Below are 24,966 nucleotides of genomic sequence, written 5' to 3' on the forward strand. Positions count from 1 at the left end.
TACATTCGTCAAAGCCTACGTGAATTGTTTCAGACCCTTCAGCTCTCGCTGTGTCGCCACCAGGAGGGGCGGAAGTTCACTCTCCACGTCAGAGCAGGACTGGATTGACCTCAAAGGAATGTTCCATCTTGGTTCTGTGGTGCCTCTTTACAAGTAAAGCAAGAAAGCTGGGCATGGTGGCACATGCCTTTAATCCCAGCACTCGGGAGGCAGAAGCAGGCAGAGGTCTGGGGTCAAGGCCAGCCTGGTCTACAAAGTGAGTTCCTGCTTCAGCCTCCTGAGTGCTGGGAGTAAAGGTATGCACCACCACTGCCTGGCCAAAACCCTGTCTTGAAAAACAAGAGCACTGGCTGCTCTTCCAAAGGTCCTGAGTTCAATTCCCAGCAACCACATGGTGGCTCACAGCCATCTATGAGATCTGGTGCCCTCTTCTGGCCTGCAGGCATATATGGAGGCAGAACATTGTATATGTAATAAGTAAATTTATTTTTTTTAAAAAAAAAGAAAGATTAAAAAAAAAAGTAATCTGCCACAGACTCCCAACCCTCAACAGTCCTGTCTGAGGGTCAGAAAATAGAGATGTAGGGTAGGGGATTCTTATGTAGCAGATCAGGCCTGTTTCAAGCCCCCTGTGGTGGTAGAGATGGCTGTAGTTAGCCCACAGAGCTGAGCAAACGCCAAGATGTGTGTATATGATCTTTGATTGAAAAGTCCAAATTTCTCACCATTTGTATCTAATGCAGACAGTTCCTGGGCAGTTGCTCTTGTTCACCCTAAACATCACCCCAAGATCAAGGCTTTGCTTAGAGCCCCACTAGCCAGAGAAATATGATAGCTGCATCTCTCACTTGGTACTGTGCTTAGTCATAATAAAAATATAAAAATAAAGAATTTGGATTCCTTCTTCTCTTTGAACATACTAAACAGATACTCTAGGGAGTAGTGACTTGGCGGAGGTCAGAGTTAATAATGGCTCAAGTATTATACCCCACAAGAGTTGTTGGAAGTCATTTCTTCTCATTCCTTTTATGGGTCACTTCTCTTTCAGTAAACTAATTGTCGTTTCCGTCCATTTATAACATGGAACAGCAGTGTTGCCAAAGAAGATAACGTTTAGGATCACAGACTGTTCCCTTCTAGGCTTTGCTTGGCAGCTACGGGGCCCTTAAGACTGGTGATCTCCTGGAACTGCGGCACCGGGTGTGCCATGGAGAGGGAAGCTGTCAGATGCCCCCGCAACTCTCCCTTACTTCCCTTTCCCTCCTCTACAGAGTAGCACCGAGAAGTATTTACTCAGCTGTGGCCTGGTAACAAAGCTTCCATACCCTAGGGATGGGAAGGGGTGGTGTGGTCATGCCCCAAACTCTCCATGGCCTTCCGAGCATCTCTTGGCAGAGCATCCTGGCTAAGGGTAAGTGTCATTTAGAATGAGCCTTCATAGCTCTTGCAAAAACGCAGATAAAAACAATTGTGACTGAAAATTGAAGCGTCCACTCCTGGTCTGCGGTGTTCTCTAGCCTCTGTGGCCGTCTCTATTCAAACCATGCAGCTGACCAGCCAGAGGTCATCCAGCCCTTCGGATTCCCGTGGCTTCCTAGCATTTCATTATCTCCAGGTCTGGGCCAGGCCCCACTAATGCAGCTGACACATAGGCAACCCACACAGATGAGTTCAGACTGAACCTATTGTATCCCCACACTTCGAGGGCCAACAGTCCTGGACTCACTCTGAGGGAGACAAAGATATACCCCAAGTTCTTCCCTCTGGCACCATTCTGCTGCCTTGTGGTGATGGCTCTCAGGAGCTGGCAGACACCAGTGCCAGGCCTCTGAGTCTACAGGCACCGACCACCACAGTTCTCTTGAGAAAATGTGGACACACATGGCGGTCTGCAGAGAGGATGGAGAAATGACTAAGCTGCCTCCACAGAACTTCAGAGGCAGGGATTTCCACAGCAGAAAGGCAGGCCAGATGTGAAACGCCTCTTTCTGTCCCTACAGATGAGGCCAAGTTAGCTTGTGAGTGCACTGTGTATTAATCATTTCTGACTAGATTAATTTTCTTAGCTAAAATAACCTTGTCCATCAATCTCTAGGATTAGGATTAGGGTAGAGCTAACTAACAAAAAGAATATTTCAAGCCTGGGTGCTTCTCGTCTTGAAGGTTCTCACGCTGACATTGTGCTCGAAGTGCAGTGCGCTCCTGCGAGCTGACCGCTGGCTTCCTTGGATCTTCTAGGACTCACCCTAGGTACCGTGGCACACCGGCCTTGTCTTATTGTATTTGCTGATGGTTGTAGTATGTATGAAACAGGACATGTGCCATTTTCAGTTCTTTTCAGCTTCTGGAGTCTCTCAAATACCGGTACATCTGCGGAATACTTCTTGTTCCTGGAGATCCCCTTCTCTGCAGTCACTCTTTGCTGCAGTTTCTTCTCTCTCACTGTGATAAAACTCTCTGAGAAAGGAACTGAAAGGCTGAAGGGTTATTTGGGTTCACAGTCTGAGAAGGGATACATCCAACATGATAAGAAAGCTTTGCTATCAGGGGCAGGAACAGAGTGGGACCAGGCTCTAAAACTCAGAGCCTGCCCCCAGTGACACAGTTCCTCCCGCAGGGCTCTGCTCCTAAAGGCTCCATAACCTTTCCAAACAGTGCTACAGCATGGTGACCATAGTTCTGCCCCTGTGAGCTCTGACTTAGGACACTGTGTGACACATGGAGTAAGTTTATTAACTCACTCCGTCAGCATACACTCATTGCCAGTGTAGTTCAGTCCACATTTCAGAACTTCAAACTTATTTATTTTATTTTTTTTTATTTATTTGTTTGTTTGGGGGATGGTTTGAGACAAGGTTTCTCTACGAAGCTTTGTCTGTCCCGGAACTGCTTATGCAGACCAGGCTGGCCTTGAACTCACAGACGTCAATCTGCCCCTGTCTCCCTAGTGCTGGGGTTAAAGGCCTGCGCCTCCACCCCTGGCCCAGGACTTCAAGTTTAAATCAGTCCATTTTAAAACAGTATTACAGTTTTAAACAGATTAGCCACTTTGCTGATTCCTTTGATAAAGATATCCGGTATATAAATAACCTCTTCTGGTTTTTGTTTTGTTGCTTTGTTTTGTTTACAGCATTCCTGTCAGGTAGGAACTGTGCTATGCACACTTTTAAACAAGGAAGCCAAAGCACAGAGAAGTTGTCTAATTTGTCTGCTGCTCAGAACTAGAACCAGGTTCTGATGCCCCATCATCTGCTTTCAACGTCTGAGTTCTACCCCAGTACAGCTGCCCTGACTGGCTGGCCTCCCTGCCTGTGGAATTAGCCTGCCTGAGGGGTTCTGTTAGTCAGCTGACATCAATAATCCTGTTATCGGAAGCTAAGACTTCCATGAACCAACTGGATTCCACCTGTTAGGATGGAACTCTCGTGGCCTTTGGAATCAGATAGACTTAGGTCTGAGGAGCGGCCTTCTGACCCAGCTGTTTCCTTGAGAAAGCAGTTGACCTCCCAGAGCAGAGTTTCTCTATTTTTGAAATAGGCATGGCAAATATAACAATGCTCATGGTGGGCCAGACATTGGTCTACGATGCTCATACAAACATCTTATACATGGTGAAACTGGGGCATGGAGTTGTTAGTTAAGTATGTTGAAGCCGATGCCAAAGCTAGCATTTAGTCCTGGGCGTTCTAATGTTCGAGCCAGAGCACTGTGCGGCCTCTGGAAATGATAGAATTAAAGTGGCAATCTCTCTGGTCCTGGGCCAGTACCCAGTTGGTAAGACTAGTTGAAGATTTTGAAGAGAGTTCAGCAATTCTGACCACCCACACAAGGAGAAGCACTAATTTGTGGATTTGATCTTATACAAAAGTCTTTGCCTTTGAACTTTAAGGACCTGCTGGCTGAGCTCTCCTAATGGTGGGGGATTCCATTAAAGAAGCATCTGCGGGTACATGCCACTAACTTCCCTTCCCTGCACCTGCCTGAGGCTCACAGGTGGGCGGGGTTAGAGCTGCGGGGCAGCCGGCAGCGCAGGTGTACTGCTTGCTGTAGGCGCCTTCCCTTAGCGGGCTCCAGCTGCTGGGCTGAGCCTCAGTATTTCCTGTTTACGGTAATTAGAACCTTTCAGTCTCCATTCATAAGGATTGTCTCCTTGATTCAGTTCACCTGGACCTGGTTATTGTCGTTTGTTTGGGGTAGGGGAGACCAGCACCTGAGCCTTCCCATATCAGATTGGTAAAGCCAAGGTGCTGAAGTGTTAGCTGAATTAACTCTGTAGCTACTGCCTGGATTTGAATTCCAGTTCCATCCTTGTGTCCACACAGTCTGAATTCTCGAGTCTATGAAATGGGGATAAAAATAGTGACAATTAGGGTGGCCAGATGACTCAGCTGACAACAACAAAAGCCTGACAACCCAAGTTTGATCCCCAAACCCACATAAAGATGGAAGGAAAGAACCAATTCCACAAAATTGTCCTGAGATCTTCAAATGGGTTCCATGGTATGCACACACACAAATGAAAAAAAAAATTAAATCGTGAAGATTAGCTGGTGACTCAGCTAATCCCAGCACTCAGGACACAGGCAAGACATTTGCTGCCAGTTCTAGGCAAGCCTGGTCTAAGTGTGAGTTTGCTGGGGGAGGTTAATATGAAAGTCAGATAGTGCATGTAAGGCACAAGGAGAGCAGAGCCTGACCCACAGTAAATACTCAAAACACCAGTACGTAATATTTCCATTAAGCCCCTCTTGTCGTTAGAACCCCCCATATCCTCCTGTTTCTCAGACTCTGGGCTCCCCTCCACGCATCGGCCATTAGACCTTCCAAGCTTCCACAAATCTGTGACTCCGGAGTAGAAACGGTGGAGTCAGCATCGTGAGGCTGCCATGAAGTTCAGTGCAGATTCGAACATCAGACACAGAGCTGGAAAACTGCTCACTCCTAAGGGCTGCTAGGAAACCCTCTGAGAGCCCAGTGTGCACAGCAGCCTTCCGAGTCTCAGCAGCGCCCCTGTAGTGCTGTGCCTGGGATGCAGGAGACAAGTGCTGATGTTAAGGGAGTAGATGCAGAAGAATGGAAATGCTTTTACCCAGGCAGTCTTTCCAAGACTGAACACAGTAAATTAAATCATTCAAATGCACCAAGCAAGGGAAAAAAAATGAAAAACACCCCACCCCAAAAGGTGGTTTCCTCTCCTCTCCTATCTGTAACTCACCTCCCTTTTCCCCCCACCCCCACCCCCACCCCCACCCCTGCTCCAGGATTTGAAAACAAACCAAAACTATTCCAAGTGTTTGATGTTACTAAGGTCCAGACATTCTGCTAAATACCGTAGAGATAGCATCTCTTTTTTCTTCAATCCTGAAAAGTAACCCCAGCTGTCCCCAGTTTACCACAGAGAAGCTGAGATGGAGAGATGAAGCAGTTTGCCTGGGGTTCCATACCTGAGTTAAGGAGCCGTGTTTTGAAGCTGAGCCAGTGAAGCAGTGGTTGGATTTCGGAACGAGTCTTTCCACTTGTGGCACCCCATCTCCAGAGGTGCAAGCTGGCTCTCTCTTGCAGTTCCCCGGCCCCTTGATATTATCTGGCTGGCGCCTTTTTTTTTTTTTTTTGGTTTTTTGAAACAAGGTTTCTTTGTGGCTTTGGAGCCTGTCCTGGAACTCGCTCTGTAGACCAGGCTGACCTCGAACTCACAGAGATCTGCTTGCCTCTGTCTCCTGAGTGCTGGGATTAAAGGCGTGCGCCACCACCGCCCGGCTGCCCTAATCTGAACTGCTCTCTCATACATCAAAGCTGTTTTGCTTGTTTCTTCCTGAGCCTCTTTCTGTGACTGACTTCCTCACCCAGCTTTGGGGAGAGTAGATTCCAGAGTGGTGGGCAGGAAGATCTTCTGGTTTTACTGGTGTTCAGAGCCTTTGTTACATTAGAGAGGCACAAAGTAAAATATAGAAATTATCTCTCTACCCTTGGAAACAAGTATTTGAGTTATGTGAGTTAGAGCAACACCAAGAACCTAAAGGGAAGCTGGGAGATAGCTCAGTCAGCAAAATGTTTGCCTCACTAGCATGAGGACCTGAATTCAAGCCCCAAAATGGATGTAATTAAAAAAAAAAATTAGATTAAAAAAGTTTGCCAACATCTGAGGAATAATACTCAAGGTTGTCCTCAGGCCTACACACACACACACACACACACATACACACACAGACACACATACACACACAGACACACATATACACAGACACACACACATATATACAGAGAACTTAATGAGGAGCTAGAGGTATACCGCAGTGGTAGAGAACTTGTGTAGTATATGAAAGTTTGACCTCTACCACCTTAAAAACAGAGAAAAAACTACACAGGGCATTAGGTCTGGAAACCAGGAGAGAGACTGATTCCTTTCCTTCCTGTTTTCTTCTACTGTATTACCATAGACATCTTCCCACCGTGTTACCATAGACATCTTCCCACCGTGTTACCATAGACATCTTCTCCTCACCGTGTTACCATAGACATCTTCTTCCCACCGTGTTACCATAGACATCTTCTCCTCACCGTGTTACCATAGACATCTTCTTCCCACCGTGTTACCATAGACATCTTCTTTTCACCGTGTTACCATAGACATCTTCTCACCGTGTTACCATAGACATCTTCTTCCCACCGTGTTACCATAGACATCTTCCCACCATATTACCATAGACATCTTCCCACCGTGTTACCATAGACATCTTCCCACCATGTTACCATAGACATCTTCCCACCGTGTTACCATAGACATCTTCCCACCATGTTACCATAGACATCTTCCCACCGTGTTACCATAGACATCTTCCCACCATGTTACCATAGACATCTTCCCACCGTGTTACCATAGACATCTTCCCACCGTGTTACCACAGGCATCTTCTCAAGATGACTGTCCAGGTGACTTGGAATGTATACTGATTCCTGTGCAGTCTTTGGCCACACTCCCAACAACAGTGTCAAAGTTTAGCATAGAAAGCACTTGAAGATTCCAAGGCAGTACTCTGTCGGACAGCATCCTCCTCCACACGGAGGACTGGAGGGAGAACACAGTGGCCTTTTCTCCTCCCCCATCACTCCTGTCAAGTGGTGACACTGAGCAGCTATTACTCCTGTGCCTGAAGAATATAACCTCCTGCCAGACTGCCTGGGTCAAATGAGTGAGAAAAGAGTGTGAGGCCCCTGAAGCCAAGGTCAAGGCCACAAAAGCCCTCTTGATCCCCTGACCTACTTCAATGTTGAGTCTGTTCTTTTGGTGCCCCTGCCTTTGGGACTGTGGTTAGTTTAACTCAGTGCCCCCACCTTAATTGAAGTGAGTTGTGATGAAAAAGTGGTTGGAGCCCAGGCCTGACCCTGGAGGTTTTGGAGTTTTCTCTTAGAAAACTGTCAGGCAAATGAGCAGGGGCTGTTGGGAGCTGTTGGGGGCTATGGACCCCCAAACCCTGAATTCCCTGTGAGCAGCTTGTTTTTCCTGTGTTTTCCTCTGCTCTGAGCACGAGACCCTGACGGCAGGCTGGTGGGTCTACAGCTGAAAGATCCCGAGAGCTGGGGCGCGGCCAGAGCCCTATCTAAGCTGCCCCTGAGCACAGTAAAGTTGGCATTGGCACTCTTGTATCAGGAGTGACCTGTGTCCCCATGTCCGTGTCTGTGTGCATGTGTTTGTAAGTCTCCAGCTTAGTTCCTGGCTTGCGTACCATCTTGCAGTGGCACAGGGTGATAGGTGTAGCCTCCATGCAGTACAGACATGGTGCTTTACAAGTAGAGGCTCCTGGGGAGATCAGGAACTATGGATCCCTGACAGATTGCCCATAATTATATAGAAAAGGGGCATTCTTGGCACTCTTGTCTCAAGGATGTCCCCGTGGCCCTGTCTGTCTCTGTTCTGTGTGCATATTTTTTTTTTAATTTTCAGCCTAGTTCCCATAGCACATAGTGAGTAGAGCACAGGAACAGATCCGGTGGAGTTTTACATTGGGCTAACTGAGGTCCAAAGAAATTAAGTGTCGGTGTCATTCCCCAGCATAGCCAGTCCTCTGGTTCCCTCCCCCCACTTAGGATAGCTGCAACATTGCTCTTGCTTCAACATGAGCATGGCCTTCCATTTTGAAAGCCGGTGCCCCTTGGGAATTCTCGAAGACTGTTGTTGACTGACTGACCCAGAGCCTTTTAGCTGCAGTGCATGCTGCAGCAAAGCAACCGCATGGGGAAGCATAGGTGTGGTTGCTCTCTCGGGACACTGAACCTCTCTGCCATTCGCCTCTCTGGCCCACAGAACGCCTGGCTCGTCTCTCACAGCACTGCTTCTGTAGATCAGGAATTATTTGTTTGCCACAACTGTGTATCTTGGACCTTTGTCATGGCTTCCTATAACAATAGGATGACCAGATATGTGTGCAAGCATCCCAAAGTAGCCAGCCTGCTGCAGTCCTGGCTGGCAGAGCGCTGAGGACTGCGGTTTCTGTGCTGCGTACTCCTCCCGACTTGTTCTCTCTCCACCCCTAACCCCATGCATACAATATGTCTTCTTCACTGCCTGTTGATGTTTTGTACATGGTTTTTTGGGGCATGCAGTGATAAATACTGCCCTGCCAGAGACTTTGAATGGACTCAAACAGCTGGCATGACTCATCCGCCCAGTTGTGGAGTCAGGGAACATCAGGGTATGAAGACAGACAAAGGTGCTGTCTTATTTCCTCTCTTCAGTTGGCCAGTTCTTGGGCTCATGCAGCTCCTTTGCTCGGAATACTATAACTGGTGCCTCACCCAAGGGTGGCTTGGTAATTACTAGTCCTAAAATCTTACCTCTTGGGCAAGCTGTGGTATACTCCTTTAATCCCAGCACTCAGAAGGCAGAGGCAGGTGGATCTCTGTTAGTTTGAGGCCAGCTTGGTCTACATAGTTTCAGACCAGCCAAAGCTCCATAGGAAAGAAAAACCTCCGTCTTTTTCTGTCGGGGAGCTTGTCTGGTTACGTTCCAGGGTAAGAGTCTGGGGATTAGAAATGCTAGGCAGGATAGACAGAGACACAAAAGAAATACAGAATCATAGGATAGTGCCAGGAGGGCAACTCTGAATACTGACTACTGAATCTGCCCACATTTGTTTTCCATACGCTTATATATCCCAATACAAAAAGGGTGGAGAAGGCAAAAGACTGCTTTAACATGACGCACAATGGACATGACACTTGAGACATCAAGTCACTATTTCCTGAGTTAGCATTCTGATATTTTGGGCAGGGTATGCAGCGAATAAACCCTAGACCAAGAATCCTGTAGGCAGCCCCTCCCTATGTCAAACCTCCTGTTCTAAAATGAAGGGGCAGGAATAGACTTGAATTCTTTGACCTTTGGATCCACCTCTATGAGCCATCTTAATGTCCAAAACACCAAGTAACCACACCCTAGGTCAGGGTTTCTTGTTTGTAGCCACACCTGCTGTCACAACTTTGAAAGAGTGAAAATAAGCTCAGACTCTGGCCATTAGTCAGGGTGGAGCAGGCTCCCATCTGTGGACCCTGCATTTTACACTAACTTGGTGGAGCATGCTCCCATCTGTGGACCCTGCATTTTACACTAACTTGGTGGAGCAGGCTCCCATCTGTGGACCCTGCATTTTACACTAACTTGGTGGAGCAGGCTCCCATCTGTGGACCCTGCATTTTACACTAACTTGGTGGAGCAGGCTCCCATCTGTGGGACCCTGCATTTTACACTAACTTGGTGGAGCAGGCTCCCATCTGTGGGACCCTGCATTTTACACTAACTTGGTGGAGCAGGCTCCCATCTGTGGGACCCTGCATTTTACACTAACTTGGTGGAGCAGGCTCCCATCTGTGGACCCTGCATTTAAAACACTAACTGGCTTCTCCTGCTGCTGCAGCATTCTACAAGACTGGGCCTGAAAGCCATGACATAACCGAAGGGTGGGCAGTGAGCTGAACTGTAGTCCTAACATGCTCCTTTTCGTTGCACTGCAGACTTGCTGACCATGAGGGAGTACCACTGCCTGCTGCAGCTACTGTGCCCAGATTTCCCACTGGAACTCACTCAGAAAGCAGCTAGGTACGTATGTCCCAAGTCTGAGTCTTCAAGTCATCTTTCTCTACAGACCAGAGATTCTCAGAGAAATCAGAACAGAGTATCTCAGAAAAGGCACTAGAAGCTAGAAAAGGCAGTGGTGGGACAGGCCTTTGGTCCCAGCACTCAGGAGGCAGAAGCAGGTGGATCTCTGAGTTCAAGGCCAGACTGGTTTACGTGAGTTCCTGGACAGCCAGGACACACAGAGAAGTCCTGGGGGTGGGGGGTATTACTAGAGAAACTGGCCTTCAAGGGAGAAGTCTGTTGTAGGTTTGCCCCCAGATATAATACTCTCTGTTTCCTAAGGGAAACCAAATGATCCTTTGTGGGTTTTACAGGGAACCTGGAGGTCTGAAGACAGAGACTGAGGGTAGTGAAATAAAATCACAGGGGCACACAAATGCATGTAGACACAGACACACACACATACACACACACACACATGAGGATAGTCTGAGGAAAGAGGAGCAAGAGTGGGTGATAATTTATAATCCAGAAGATTGAGGGCAGGGGCTGAAAAGACATGGGAGGGCCATACCTGACTGAGGGAAGAGCAGATAGTGTGGTGTGTGCTGAAGGAAGACCCCGAGTCTGAGGTTAGCCCAGAACTTTGGTAAGCAGAGAGTGTTAGGGACCCTAAATCTTGTGTTTGCTCTACTATCACTCATGGTTTTTAAACAAATGAAGTAGTTGAACTATACCTAAATTAACTTAATCATTTAACACCAATCTGAGGTAAGTTTGCATATTCTGAAAGACCCCCGAATTGAGTGTCCTCCCACTGGTGCCCTCTGTGCCCAAGAACAGAGTCCAGACCACTGGATACAAAAGCAAGAGGCACTTTTTATTGTTCACATGGGCGCCCGCGAATGCTACAGCCTTCAGGTGACTGAGCGTACCAGGCTGGGTTTGGGGCTGATTATATAGGGTTGGGGTAGCAAGAAGTGGGCTTACAGAAGCAGATGCATGGTTACGGGGTTCTCATTGGTCATTTCAGATAAGGCAATGGAGCCAGGTCAGGGACAGGGTACATGGAAAGCAGATAAGGCTCATTTTAGCACAGATATCCTGTTTTTCTAATCAGTAGGGGCCCATCTGGCCTCAGATATCCTGTTTTTCTCCTCAGTAGGGGCTCATCTGGCCTCAGGGCGATTATGCTGGCCTGGGAACAGTTTGACCTGTTTTGGACTATAGCTGCAATGGAAATTCCCTGAGGCAGGCGGGCGGGGGGGGGGGGGGGGGGGTCTTTCATTCCCCCCTTTTTCTTTAACATAAGTAAAACCATTTACTTATTAGGGAACTTCCTGTCTCCATTTGCTTTAAGGCCTGGTATTGGTTGGTCAACACCAGTGTTTGTATGACCGACAAGTGGTCTTTAACAAACTGGGTCAGGCGATTAAGAATGCAGGGAACAAGGTGAGGATTAACATTAAGAGAACTAATGGTCCCATCAGGGAGGATATCAAGGTGGTGAACCAAGGGGATCTGTTGTAGATTCCCTCAAACCAACCGTGCTGTGATTCAAACTCTCGTTGTCTCTTGTCTAACCTCTCTTTGAGCTTATCCAAGGTCTCAGTTACTACCCCAGTCTGATCTACATAGAAGCAACATTCTTCCTTTAAAGCTGCACAAAGACCTCCCTCCTTGAGGAACAGTAGGTCCAACCCTCATCTGTTCTGTAGCACAACCTCAGATAAGGAGGTCAAGGATTCCTTTAAGGCTCTAACTGACTTTTCAAGGGCCCTCAGATCCTCATGCATAGCCTGGTGTAAAAACATATATTAGATATATGGTGTAGATATGCCCTCATGCATAGCCTGGAGTAAAAACATATATTTGTCTGTGCGTACTAAAGCTGTGGTGCTGGTAGCAATGCCCGCAGTTACCCCTCCTATCCCTAATAACATGGCCAGAGTAAGGAACAGTGGTTCCCTCTTGAATTTCTGAGGGGATCCTTCATAATATTGTAACACAGTCTCATCAGAATGATAATGTATGCTTGGCCATAGCTGGACTAACACGCAATAATCTTGGGTCAAATTCAAAACAGCGGCTGACACGCAAGGAATTAACCCAGTACTGCATGCCCAATAGATTCCATCTGGGGGCACCAAGTAGTAATTGCCAATTGAAATGCTTATGATCTCGTTGCAAATGCCTAGGGTAGAAGGGGGGTGTCCAATGCAAGTGCCTGTCCAGGACAGGCACCAAAAACTACAGAGAAACCCTGTCTCAAAAATCAAAATAAATAAATAAATAAATAAAAAATAAAATAAAAAAAAAAAATAGAAGTCTATCCCCGGTTCCAGGGACCATGGTCGGGCCTCCGGAAGTGATGGGGTGGTAGCAGGATTGGGAGTTCCCGCTGGAGCAACAGAGGCATTAAAGGGGGTGGCCGGTTCCTTGGGAAGAGCCACCGGTTGAGAAGGGGGCTTCTGGTCAGCTAATATCATATTGGGCCCGACTGCCTGGGCTTGTTGGGCTGGCATAACTTCTCTAGAAATAGCAAATAGGGCTATAGCATCCCAGCCGGTGCGGTATAAACAGAGGCTCCAGCTCCTCGAATTGGCCCAATTGTCCTTTTTGCCCGCCTCTGTGAAATATATCATCAGTGGATTACATATGCCCCCTATTGTGGCCCCCTGGGCTGCTCCTTTAGTTGAGTCAAAACATGGTCCACAGTCCTTCCCCCCACAGGTCCAAGGTCTTGTCCCCTCATATCCTAGGGTGTTTCCCCATTTCACTGTAATTAGATCCCAAGAGGAGGAAGGCTTCCAATAGGTTGTCCCTGTTGTTTCACAACCCCAGTTAGCACAGAATCCTTCTGAGGGCCTCCCACATCTTATTCGTTCCTCCCAGCTGCGGCCATGTCCCAGGCAAACGTAGAAGGGGTGTTGTCTGGTTTTGACCCTCCATCCCGGATGCTTGCATCCGTAGCCAGGGAAGGGCTCCTGTTCTGACGGGTCCCAGTCTTCTCCCACCAAGTCACATAAGTCTTTATATAGGGTGGGAAAGGTCGTCTGGATAGGTCCTATCAACATAGTGGTATTTACTGTTTCCCCAGTGATCAGATTATAAATTTTCCAAGTCACCTGATAGGGGATATGGGGGCTTCTTGGGCCATTGGCACTTAAGGCCCGGGGGAGTAGTACAATGAAAAACAATGTACAGGTCAAGAGAGGATGTGCCTTATCTTTAGAGGGTTTTGAGAGCGTTGGAGTTTCCATGATGGTTCTGGATCCGATCCGTCAGGAAGGTGTCCCGGTTGAGCGGCCTTGACATGCGATGCGTGGATCCAGGCAGTGATCCCGTCAACTTTCAATGCCATGGGTGTAGTTAAGAGCACGGTATAGGGTCCCTTCCAGCGGGGTTCGAGGTTCCGGGTTTGGTGTCTTTGGACCCAGACAGCGTCTCCGATCTGGAACGGGTGTGGGACTGCTGGGGTTCTAGTTGTCTCTTGGTAGGCTGCTGCAAGTGGTTTCCAGATCTCCTATTGCACCAGTTGCAAGGCCTGCAAATGAGCCTGAAGGGAAGGGGTATCAGCATAATCGGATATGTCTGCATCAAAAAATGTTATGGCTGGAGGTGGTGCGCCATAAAGAATCTCAAAGGGGGTCAGCCCGTGCGGGCCTGGGGTATTTCTAGCTCGATAGAGGGCAAGGGGTAGGAGTTGTACCCAATCCTTTGAGCCAGTTGCAAGCATTAATTTAGATAAAGCCTCCTTAATTGTTCTATTCATTCTTTCTACCTCTCCTGAGCTTTGGGGTCTGTATGCACAATGCAATTTCCAATCGATCCCCAATAACTTAGCCACCAGCTGACTTACCTGGGAGACAAAGGCAGGCCCATTGTCTGACCCCAGTACCTGGGGCATCACATATCGGGGAAAGATCTCTTCCAATAGCTTTTTGGTCACAACCTTTGCCGTTTCATGCTTGGTTGGGAAGGCTTCAACCCATCCTGAAAAAGTATCTATAAAAACTAAAAGATATCTGTATCCATACATACCAGGCTTAATTTCAGTAAAATCTATCTCCCAATGGACACCCAGCCTATGGCCTTTTAGGAGGGTTCCTTGACAAACTCGGACCTTACCAGGGTTGATCTGAGCACAGGCCCTACAGTTGTCTGTCACCTGTTGTAGGGCCCCATCCCTATTTAGGAAATATTGTCCAGTCTCCACCCGGTCCAGCAGTGTCTTCATCTTTCGGGCACTCAAATGAGTCAATTTGTGTAGATAGTCAACTAACTCTATAGTCATCTTTATAGGTATTACAGTCTTTCCTTGGTATATCCAGCGATCATGGGATGAATCATAATCCGCTCCTAGTTTCTGAATAAGATCCAAGTTCTCCTTATCATAGTCCCAGGTAGGGGACTTGGGGGCCTTCCCCGTCTCAGAGAGGACGGTGACCGTCAAGAGCTGAGGCCAAGGGCAGCCTGCCTAGCTGTTTCATCAGCCATGCGATTTCCTTTGGCTTCGGAACTGTTCCCTTTCTGGTGTCCTGGGCAATGCATAATACTCAGTCTCGTAGGCAAAAATAGGGCTTTCAGCAGCGCCAAAATTTCTGCCTTATTTTTGATCTCTTCCCTCCGATGTTAGTAGTCCCCTCCTGTGATATATTTCTCCATGAATATGAGCTGTTGCAAAGGCATATCGGTTGTCTGTATAAACATTAAGTTTCTTACCTGATGCCAGTTGGAGGGCCTGTGTCAGGGCGATGAGTTCTGCCCACTGAGCGGAGGTGCCACCAGGCAAGGCACTGGCCCAAACTACCTGGTTTTCAGTGGTTATTGCGGCTCCTGCCCGCTGTTCTCCATTTAGCAGGTAGCTGCTGCCATCCATGTACCATGTGTAGTCGGCATCCGGGAGAGGTTGATCGCTAAGATCAGAGTGAGTTCTGTGCATTTCTGCAAGAATCTGTTGGCAGTCATGGGAGATAGGACCCTCAGGCAGTGGCAGCAGGGTAGCAGGATTGAGAGTCACCATGGGCCCAAATTGAATTCAGTCAGTGTCCAGAAGCAGGGACTAATAATGAGTTAGGCAAGCATTTGACAGCCAACGATCAGGTGGCTGACGAATAATGGACTCAATGGCATGCGGCGCCAGTATGGTCATCGGCTGTTCCAAAGTCAGTTTGCCGGCGTCCTTGATTAGGACTGCGATGGCGGCTACCATTCTCAGGCATGGGGGCCATCCGGAAGCCACTGGGTCTAGCTTTTTGAACAGGTAGGCAATGGGGCGCCTCCATGGTCCAAGTGTCTATGTTAAGACCCCTTTTGCGAAGCCCTGTTTTTCGTCTACAAAAAGTTCAAAGGGCTTGGTGATATCAGGTAGACCCAAGGCAAGAGAGGAGAGGAGGGCCTGTTTAATTGTATCAAAGGCTCGCTGCTGTGCCTCAGTCCAAATAAAAGGGACATCCTGTTTAGTCAGTGGATATAGGAGGGCTGCTATTTCTGCAAATCCTGGGATCCATAGTCGGCAGAACCCTGCCGACCCCAGGAATTCCCGCAGCTGGCGGTGGGTCCGGGGTGTAGGGATACAGGATATAGTTTCTTTTTGCGCAGCTGTCAGCCAGCGTTAGCCATCCTGTAATTTATATCCCAAATAAATGACCTCATTGTGACAAATCTGGGCCTTCTTAGCAGAGGCTTTGTAGCCCATCTGTCCCAGGGTCTGCAGTAGGGCCCCAGTACCTGTACGGCAGTCTTGTTCAGTTGAGGTGGCTAGCAGGATATTATCCACGTACTGAAGCAGGATCAGCGATGGATGCCAGATCCGAAAGTCTGCCAGGTCATGATGCAAAGCCTCATCAAAGAGGGTGGGGCTATTCTTGAACCCCTGAGGGAGGCGAGTCCAGGTTAATTGTCCTGAGATTCCCAGGTCAGGGTCTTTCCCTTCAAAGGCAAATAGGGGTTGACTCTGTGGATTTAGTCTCAAGCAGAAGAAAACATCTTTTAAATCTAAAACTGTATACCAAGGATGGGTCAGTGGCAATGTACTCAGCAAATTGTAAGGATTAGGCACTGTGGGGTGGATGTCTTCCACCCATTTATTAACTTCCCGGAGGTCCTGGACTGGGCGGTAGTCCCCCGTGCCAGGTTTCTTCACTGGCAAAAGCAGGGTGTTCCAAGGGGATCTGCAAGGGGTCAATATCCCCTGATCTAAGAGTCTCTTTATATGAGGCCTGAATCCCTGGTAAGCCTCATTAGACATGGGATATTGTTTAATAGAGACAGGTGTTGCCGTGGTCTTTAATTTTATGATCAAGGGGGGCTGCTGAATCGCTAGCCCCATGCCCCCAGTTTCAGCCCAAGCCAGTGGGTAGTCCTTGAGCCATGTGTCCAAATCATCTTGGGCTTCTTGCAGTCTATCATAAAGCCGATAGTCCTCCTCTAGGTTAAGGGTTAGTATTTGGAGGGGGGCTCCATTTGGGTCTGATATACTGGCTCCAGTCCACTCAAATTGAATTTGAGCCTTTAATTTTGTTAATAAGTCTCTTCCCAGTAGTGGGTATGGGCAATCAGGCACATGTAAGAAGGAATGGGAGACTTTACCTGTTGACAAGTGTACCTTCCGTTCGGTGGTCCAGCGGTATTGCTTCCCACCAGTGACTCCTTGCACCCAGGCGGTGCGGTCGCTGAGTGGTCCCGGGGACCGGGTGAGAACTGAATGTTGGGCTCTGGTGTCCACTAGGAAGGTAACTGGCTGCCCCCCAACATTAATTAAGAGTTTTCCTGGGCTCAGGGGGAAGCTTCTGGCCTTGACTTCCCTAGTCTTCATCCAGGGCCAGAAGGGTGGTCTTCAGCCCTGGACCCGTCTTCGGTTTTCTGGGTCTTTTAGGGCATTCTTTGACCCAGTGTCCTTTTTCTTTGCAGTAGGCACACTGGTCGCGATCTACCCTGGGCCTCCTATTATCTCCTGGTCTCTCTGTTCTCCCTGTATTCTGGTTGGCCTGTACTATGGTGGCCAAGAGCCTACTTAAATCTCTGTTGCGCTTCTGATCTTGCGCACTCTCTCTTTCCTCTGCTTCTTTTCTAAGCTTCTCCTCTCTCTGCTCTGTCTCTCTACGTATTCTTTCTTCTCTCTCTTCGGGAGTCTCCCTTCTATTAAAAATGCGTTCAGCTTCCCTCAACAATTCCTGCAGATTATATTCTTGAAGATTTTCTAGCCTTTGCAACTTGTTCCTGATGTCTGGCACACATTGCCAAATGAAAGACATAGATACCCTTACCCCTTGATCTGGATTGTCAGCATCATATGGAGTGTACATGCGATAGACTTCCTTTAATCTCTCAAGGAAAGCCGCGGGAGACTCTTCTGGTCCCTGTGTCATCTGCTTTACCTGGGCCAAATTAGTAGGGCAGCATCTAGCTCCTTGAAGGCCCGCTATGAGCAACTGGCTGTAAAGGCATAGGTGCCCCCTACCTGCGTCCGTGTTGAAGTCCCAATTAGGGCGAGTAAGGGGGAAGGCATCATCAATCTCATTGGGCAACTGGGTCGGCCTTCCATCATCTCCCGGAACATTTTTCCGGGCCTCTAAGAAGACCCTCAGAGCCTGTAAAAGCTGCTGACAATCATTCCATGTAGGCTGATGGATGATCAATATAGACTCAATTAGATTAGTTAGAGCTACAGGGTCTTTGGAAAATGGAGGGTTATGTTGTTTCCAGTTGTAAAGGTCTGAGGCAGAGAAGGGCCAATATTGCAGTTGCCCTCCGGCCCCTTGACGCAAGGGGAAGGCTTGGGAAGTGCCCTCCAAGGGGGGGGGGTCCCCTGAGTTGTCCTGCAATGGGGGAATTGGGTGGTGAGGGGGGACAAGTGGTGGCATCAGGCCCCTCAGGTTCCACCTGTAGGGGTGCAGCTGGGACGGCAGGTGCCGGCGCTGGAACAGGTGGAGGTGGGTGGTACGGAGGGGGGTCTCCTGTCAGCAAATCCATCAATGGGGATTTGGTATCCAGGGGTAAGATGGGTTCCTGGCCCTTCCTAGTCACAGTGGGATAAAAGGAGGAAACTGGGGAAACGAGGAGAGGCGGGGGAGCAGTGGAGGAAACTGGGGAAACAAGAAGAGGCGGGGGAGCAGTGGAGAGTGGAAAAGGGAGAGGTTGGAGGGGCAGAGGTAAGGGCTTAGGGGGGGAGGAAAGGAGTGACCCACGAAGGAGGGTCGCAAGCTAGGCTCTCCCAAGTGACTATGTAGGCAACCTGGTCAAGATGTCCATAGGGTCCTTTATCAAAGATCTTTTCTTTAACCTGCAAAATAATAGTGATGTTAAAAGTTCCGTCCCTCGGCCAGCCCACGTTAAATGTAGGCCATTCTGAGGAACAGACAATCTGCCATTTCTTTTTCTTAACTTCGACCGACTGGTCCGATGCTCGGTCATGGACTTCATTCTAATGATCTAGAATCAAACTTAGGGGTGTAGTTATGGTCTGACCCATGGTTTCAAAATATAAAATTAAACAGACAAACAATATAGACAGAACAATCAGACAGCCGGCAACAAAACGCGCGGCGCAACTTCGACGACAAACCGAAAGTACAAATTCAGATGGCGAAGTCACAAAAACTTCGCCCTGCAGACGCACGTATCCCTCGGATTCGTGCTGAGCCCCAAAATATCGGGCTGCTCTGATCCCTGAGGCGTCCCTCAGGGTGGCAGGGGAGATGTCCGAGCTCATCAGCTCCTTCTCAGGGCCGCCCAAATACCGAACGGCAGCGGATCCATGCCAATTTATGGAACACAGTGCAACATTCAGAGACAGGGACAGACAGAAAACAGAGGCTGGCCAGCTTACCTCCCAGTGTGGATACCGGTGTTCTGGGCAGGGGGCTAGATCCCGGACAGGCCCCCAAATGAAACACCCCCCCGAATTGGGTGTCCTCTCTCTGGTGCCCTCCGTGCCCAAGAACAGAGTCCAGACCACTGGATGCAAAAGCAAGAGGCACTTTTATTGTTCACACGGGCGCCCATGGACGCTACAGCCTTCAGGTGACTGAGCGTACCAGGCTGGGTTTGGGGCTGATTATATAGGGTTGGGGTAGCAAGAAGTGGGCTTACAGAAGCAGATGCATGGTTACGGGGTTCTCATTGGTCATTTCAGATAAGGCAATGGAGCCAGGTCAGGGACAGGGTACATGGAAAGCAGATAAGGCTCATTTTAGCACAGATATCCTGTTTTTCTAATCAGTAGGGGCCCATCTGGCCTCAGATATCCTGTTTTTCTCCTCAGTAGGGGCTCATCTGGCCTCAGGGCGATTATGCTGGCCTGGGAACAGTTTGACCTGTTTTGGACTATAGCTGCAATGGAAATTCCCTGAGGCAGGCGGGCGGGGGTTTTTCAATTCAAGCTAAACAAAAGGTCGTATTTTCTGAAAAGTACCCAGTTTCTAAAGTAAGTCATACTGCAGTTGTCTGCCATTGCTGCTCTTCAGTCCACTCATTCATTTCAGTTACACCCTACCATGCCCTACCATACTGAAAAGGCAACTGAAGTGCAAAGAGATCAGCTGCTTCAGCAGACTGACAATAACTTGTAAGTAGCAGAGTCGTGAGTGCCCTGCTGGCCACAGTCAGGAGACTGTGTGCAGCTTCCTCACTGGCCTCGTGGGCAGCAGCTCTGCTGTACCAACAATCACCTGGTTCCGCCATAGACCCGGAGGATGGGAATCAGTGGTGCTAGCAGCAGGCACCAGCTCTTCCTGGGAAGGGGCATTTCATATTCAAGGCTCATGAACTAATTTTGCTAATAATGTGCAAAATTTACAAAAAATCTTGTAGCCTCCCTGTTATTTCTCACTGGGCACTCATATTTCCCACTGACTACAACTGGAAGCTCCAATGCTAGTCCAGTGTTTTCATTAACTGCAGTCCCAAGGGAGTTTGGATTTTCCTTTGCTTTGGTTTTGTGTTTTTTTGAGACAGTCTTTCTATGTATCCTCCTACCTCAGCCACCTCAGTTCTGGAATTACAGTAATGCACTATCAGGCCTAGCTTGAACTTTTTTCTTAGTTGAAAGGACAAAAGAAAGGCTGGAGAGATGGCTCAATGGCTAAGAGCACTGGCTGCTATTCCAGAGGTCCTGAGTTCAATTCCCAGCACCCACATGGCAGCTCACAACTGTAACTCCTCCAGTTCCAAGGAATCCAACACCCTCACACAGGCAAACCAATATACATGAAATAAAAATAAATAAATTATTAAAATAAAAAAAGAAGCTAGGCAGTGGTGGTGCACACCTTTAATCCCAGCACTTGGGATCTCTGTAAGTTTGAGGCCAATCTGATCTACAAGAGCTAGTTCCAGGACTGGCTCCAAAGCAATACAGAGAAACTCTGTGTTGAAAGAAAAAAAAGAACAAAAGAAGGAAGAGTAGGAGGTGGGGGTAGAGGAAGAAGAAAGAAGAGGAACAGGGTGATGGTCATCGGAGATATCTCTTTAATTTAAAAGCAGTCAAGCAGAGTTATTAACATCAGAATTCTAGTTTCCCTTTGGGTTCAGCTCATTTTAAGAAAGATCCAGTCCAAGAAATTGGGGGTGATATTCATGATTTAAAAGTCAATACTTAAACCAGGCAGTGGTGATATGTGTCTTTAATCCCAGCACTCAGGAGACAGAGGCAGGTGGATCTCTGTGAGTTCAAGGCCAGCCTGGTTTATAAGAGCTAGTTCCTGGACAGCTAGAACTGTTGCTTAGAGAAGCCCTGTCTCAAAAACAAACAAACAAACAAAAAGTCAGGACTTAAGAATAGAAATATGAACTAGAAAGTGGTGGCACATACCTTTAATTCCAGCACTCAGGGAGGCAAATCTCTGAGTTCCAGGCCAGCCTGGTCTACAGAGTGAGTTCTAGGACAGCCAGAGCTACAAAGAAAAACCTGTTAGGAAAAAATCCTAAATCTTTGCTCCACTGGTGCAAAGAAATCCAATTAGGTCAGATCAAACCAAATTAAAATGTCCATAGTTTTATTAAATACAGCACTCTCGGGTGGCTGAGCGCATGACAGGGAGACAGGAAAGTGGGGAGCACATGCAAACCCAGAATCTCTTTAGTGTTTCTCCTCTAGGAGTCCACTTAAATGCCCTGTGGGAGTGGGCATGCTGGGATTTGGCATCCCGACTAATGCAACTCCCAGGCCAGGGGGCTGGGATGAATGCCAGGGGCTGGGGCTCTCCAGACTTAACAAAACCCATCTCAGAAAAAAAAAAAAGAAAAGAAAAAGGAAAAGGAAAAGGAAAAGAAAGAAATGTGCCTCTTGGAGAATTCTGATAAGGTCTAGAGGAGGATCTGGCCTGGTGGGCACACCTGTGGTCCTCCTAGCACTCTAGGGGAAGCTAAGGTGGAAATCTTAAGTTCAAGGCTAAGGCTAACCTTGGCTCCAAAGCAAAACAAAACAAAATATTTAATTTTTATATGTATATGTGAGTATGTGTCAGTGTTGGTGTGAGTTTATGTGCACCACATGTGCAAGAACACCAGGAGGTAAGAAAAGAACATCAAATCCTCCAAAATTGGAGTTAGAGCCCGTTGTGAGCCACTTTGTAGGTGCTAGGAGCCAAAACTAGATCTACAAGAGCAGCAAGTGCTCTCAGCCACGAAGAAATCTCTCCAGCCCCATCAAATATTTCTTGGGTGCCAGTTTTATGCAAGTAGCTGCTATGAATACTGAGGATATAGTCATTAATAAAATGTATTCCTGTTCCTCACAGCATGGTGTTAAAGTGGGCCTCTTGAGTCCTTGCACTGCCTGCCAGCACTTGCTGTGTATCACCTGGTTCTGTTCTCCCCAGAGCAGCTTTTGTCTTCCCTTCCCTTCTTTGTAGTTATTTAATTATTTAGCTATAGAATTATGTATATGGATATTTTGCCTGTGTACCACTTATGTGCTTACTGCCCACAGAGGCAGAAGAGGATGTCAGATCCTGTGGAACTATAAGCCACCATGTGGATCCTGGGAATTGAACCTAGACCCTCTGAAAGAGCAGCCAGTGCTCTTCACCACTGAGCCCCTTCCTTTTCCATTCTTTTTTTTTTTTTTTTTTTTTTTTTTTTAAATATTTATTTATTATGCATACAATAGTCTGTCTGTGTGTATACCCGCAGGCCAGAAGAGGGCACCAGACCTCATTATGAGATGGTTGTGAGCCACCATGTGGTTGCTGGGAATTGAACTCAGGACCTTTGGAAGAACAGGCAATGCTCTTAACCTCTGAGCCATCTCTCCAGCCCTCCTTTTCCATTCTTGATAGTGAAAGACCTCCGGAGCAGGGAGACTCTCACTCAAGTCTCAGGATAACACCACCCCCCAGGAACTCACAAGAGACCGTCCTTGCTGCAATCACACAAGGTTTATTGACAGGACAGGAACCAGTGCACTGGGGCCAAAACTCATTTCCCACGCAGGGGTAGAGAGTTCGACCCCGAGTAGCTGGGAGAAGGGGTATTTAAGGGAAGAAACCATAAAATTCCGGAAATACCCGTGATCATCACAAGGGGGTAACTCCCTGTTTCTTGAGATTATTCACCAGAGACCACACCTCTAGTCAGGATCTGCCGCAGTAGGAAAAGCACTGTTGTCCTCATTGTGCAGTGCCGCAAAAGCAGACCCCACGGAAAGTCCACTTTCAGACACAGTCATTTAAACATAGCCTGATGGGATCGGTGCAAAAGCCACTCCGTCTCAGGGATTCAACAAGCTGTGGTCTTAGTCAAGTTATTTAACTTTACTCATGCCTAGAATCCCAGTAATCTCTTGAGGAAATAATGAATTCAAGTCCAGCCCAGGCTACACAGTGAGTTCCAGTGTTGGACCTTCGTGTCCAAACACCGAGAAGGAGTCGCCCCCACAGAGACCACCCCTCACACCATAGCTGATGCAAAAGCATGAGGATTTTATTAGTTCTGTCATGACAGGGTCCCTCAGCATTCGGGAAGCCGAGAGACCTTGAATAGCTGGTACAGTCTACTTTTAAAGGAGAAGGCCCCATAGAAACAAGAGGGGTTGTTCCTTGACCATTATGATTGCCTTATTCAAAAAGGGCTAATACTAATAATTGGCTGGAGAGCTATTGTCAGATCAGATGAGGTAAGAGGTCATTTTGACCCCGTTTCCCAGGGGACTGAATCAAAACATACGTGTATGGGTAATTGTTCAGGAACTGAGTTAACATCTTAAATGTTAACTCCAATTTCTGGAGAACATACATGCATGTGCAGCTGTTAGGTCCTTGGTTCCCAGGGGAGGAGGGGAAGCACTAAGGCATGGAGGCTGAGAGGGTTCGGAATTGTCAGAAATGACTTCAGAATTGTCTTAAAGTCTTACACCAGGCCAACCTGAGCTACATAGTGAGACCTTGTCTCAGAAACAAACAATTATTTAATCTCTCTAAGTATTAGTTTCTCCATCTATAAAATAGAAATAACAATAGCTAATAGAGTTAAGACATTAATGAGGGGCCAGGCAGTGGTGGTGCACACCTTTAATCCCAGCTGTCTCAGGAAAACAAACAAACAAAAAGCAAAAAAAAAAAAAAAAAAAAAAAACACAAAAAACAAAACAAAAACAAAAAAAGAAAAGAAAAGAAAGAAATAATTTGCCTAGCAGTGGTGGCACAGGCCTTTAATCCCAGCACTCAGGAGGCAGAGACAGGTGGTTCTCTGTGTGTTCAAGGCCAGCCTGGTCTACAGAGCTAGTTCCAGGACAGGCTCCAAAGCTGCAGAGAAACCCTTGAAAAACTAAAAAAAGACATTTAAAAACCCATGTCAATATGCCCTAATAAATTACCTAATTTTTTTACACTCAATTTTAGCCCAAAGGATGAAAAGTGATCAAATTATCCGATTTTTAAAAATGTAATGTAGGGGCTGAGTATGGTGATGCACACTTTTAATCCCAGCACTCAGGAGGCAGAGGCAAGCACTGGGGTGCCACTTGGAAAGGCAGATATAGCTATTACAACTATTGAAAATCCTTGTAACTTAATCAAAGATATCAATGTGAGATCAGAAGCTATTCGAGGGGAAATGTAGGGAAGCACACGCTATAGATACAAAGAGGGGTTTCGGTGGGACTCCAGTCTCTCAGAAAATAAAGCCAACAGTTGACAAATGGAAGCCAAGCATGGTGGTGCCACACGCCTGTGATCCCATCACTTTGAAGGTAGAAACAAGCACATTTTTGTGAGTTTGAGGCCAGCCTGGTGTCTACAGTGAGTTTCAGCTCAGCTGTGAGTGAAAAGTGGTGTCTCACTCCTGAGTTCATTCTTCAAGTGTTTGCTGAGCATCTAGTGTGAAGTGGCAAAAGAATTCCTAAACATGCTACAAAAACCCAAGCCCAATGAGCAAGACAAATACAATTAAAAACAAAACTGTTAATTGAGCAGCAGTGTTCATTGAGCAAGCATGCCATTCCTGCAAGTACTGCAGAAAGTACTCTTCCTGGTGCTGCTGCCAGAGCAAAGGGCAAAAAGTCCTCGCCTTTGTGGGGTTGATGTCCCAGAGGGACGAGGGAGGTACCATTAAAGAAGCAGAAATTTCCCAAAGGCAAGTTGAATCCTGGCCTCAAATGTCAAATGCTAACTAATAGGCCAGGGATTCTCAACCTCCTTAATTTTAATTTAATCCTCTAATATAGTCCCTCATGATGTGGTGACCCCCCAACCATAAAATTATTTCGTTGCTATTTCATAACTGTAATCTTGCTACTATTATGAATCGTAATGCAAATATCTGATATGCAGGCTATCTGATATGGTATCTCCCAAAGGGTTAAGACCCACAGGTTGAGAATAACTGTACTTTCCAAGGAATTAAAATGTAAATGTTCTGTTCAACAAAAGATACCATCAGCAAAATTGGAG

The 24,966-nt window shown here is 47.4% G+C and overlaps 2 protein-coding genes across 2 annotated transcripts in view; one reads left to right on the forward strand and one right to left on the reverse strand.

Annotated features, from left to right (window-relative positions):
- Cstpp1 (centriolar satellite-associated tubulin polyglutamylase complex regulator 1) overlaps nt 1–24,966 on the forward strand; it is a 167,344-nt gene that overhangs the window by 126,010 nt on the left and 16,368 nt on the right. The window contains exon 4 of the mRNA XM_048428357.3: nt 10,009–10,093. Coding sequence (XP_048284314.1) covers nt 10,009–10,093 — 85 coding nt within the window. The remainder of the gene's footprint in view (nt 1–10,008; nt 10,094–24,966) is intronic.
- On the reverse strand, nt 13,281–15,098 carry LOC125412703 (uncharacterized). The gene is made up of 3 exons (XM_087911398.1): nt 14,798–15,098; nt 13,857–14,068; nt 13,281–13,598 (listed from the first exon to the last, which is right to left on the reverse strand). Exons 1-3 carry the CDS (start codon nt 15,096–15,098, stop codon nt 13,281–13,283), a joined length of 831 nt encoding a protein of 276 aa, XP_087767524.1.

The sequence above is a fragment of the Myodes glareolus genome, chromosome 10 (assembly GCF_982192425.1).
Source record: "Myodes glareolus chromosome 10, mMyoGla1.1, whole genome shotgun sequence".
NCBI lineage: Eukaryota > Metazoa > Chordata > Mammalia > Rodentia > Cricetidae > Myodes > Myodes glareolus.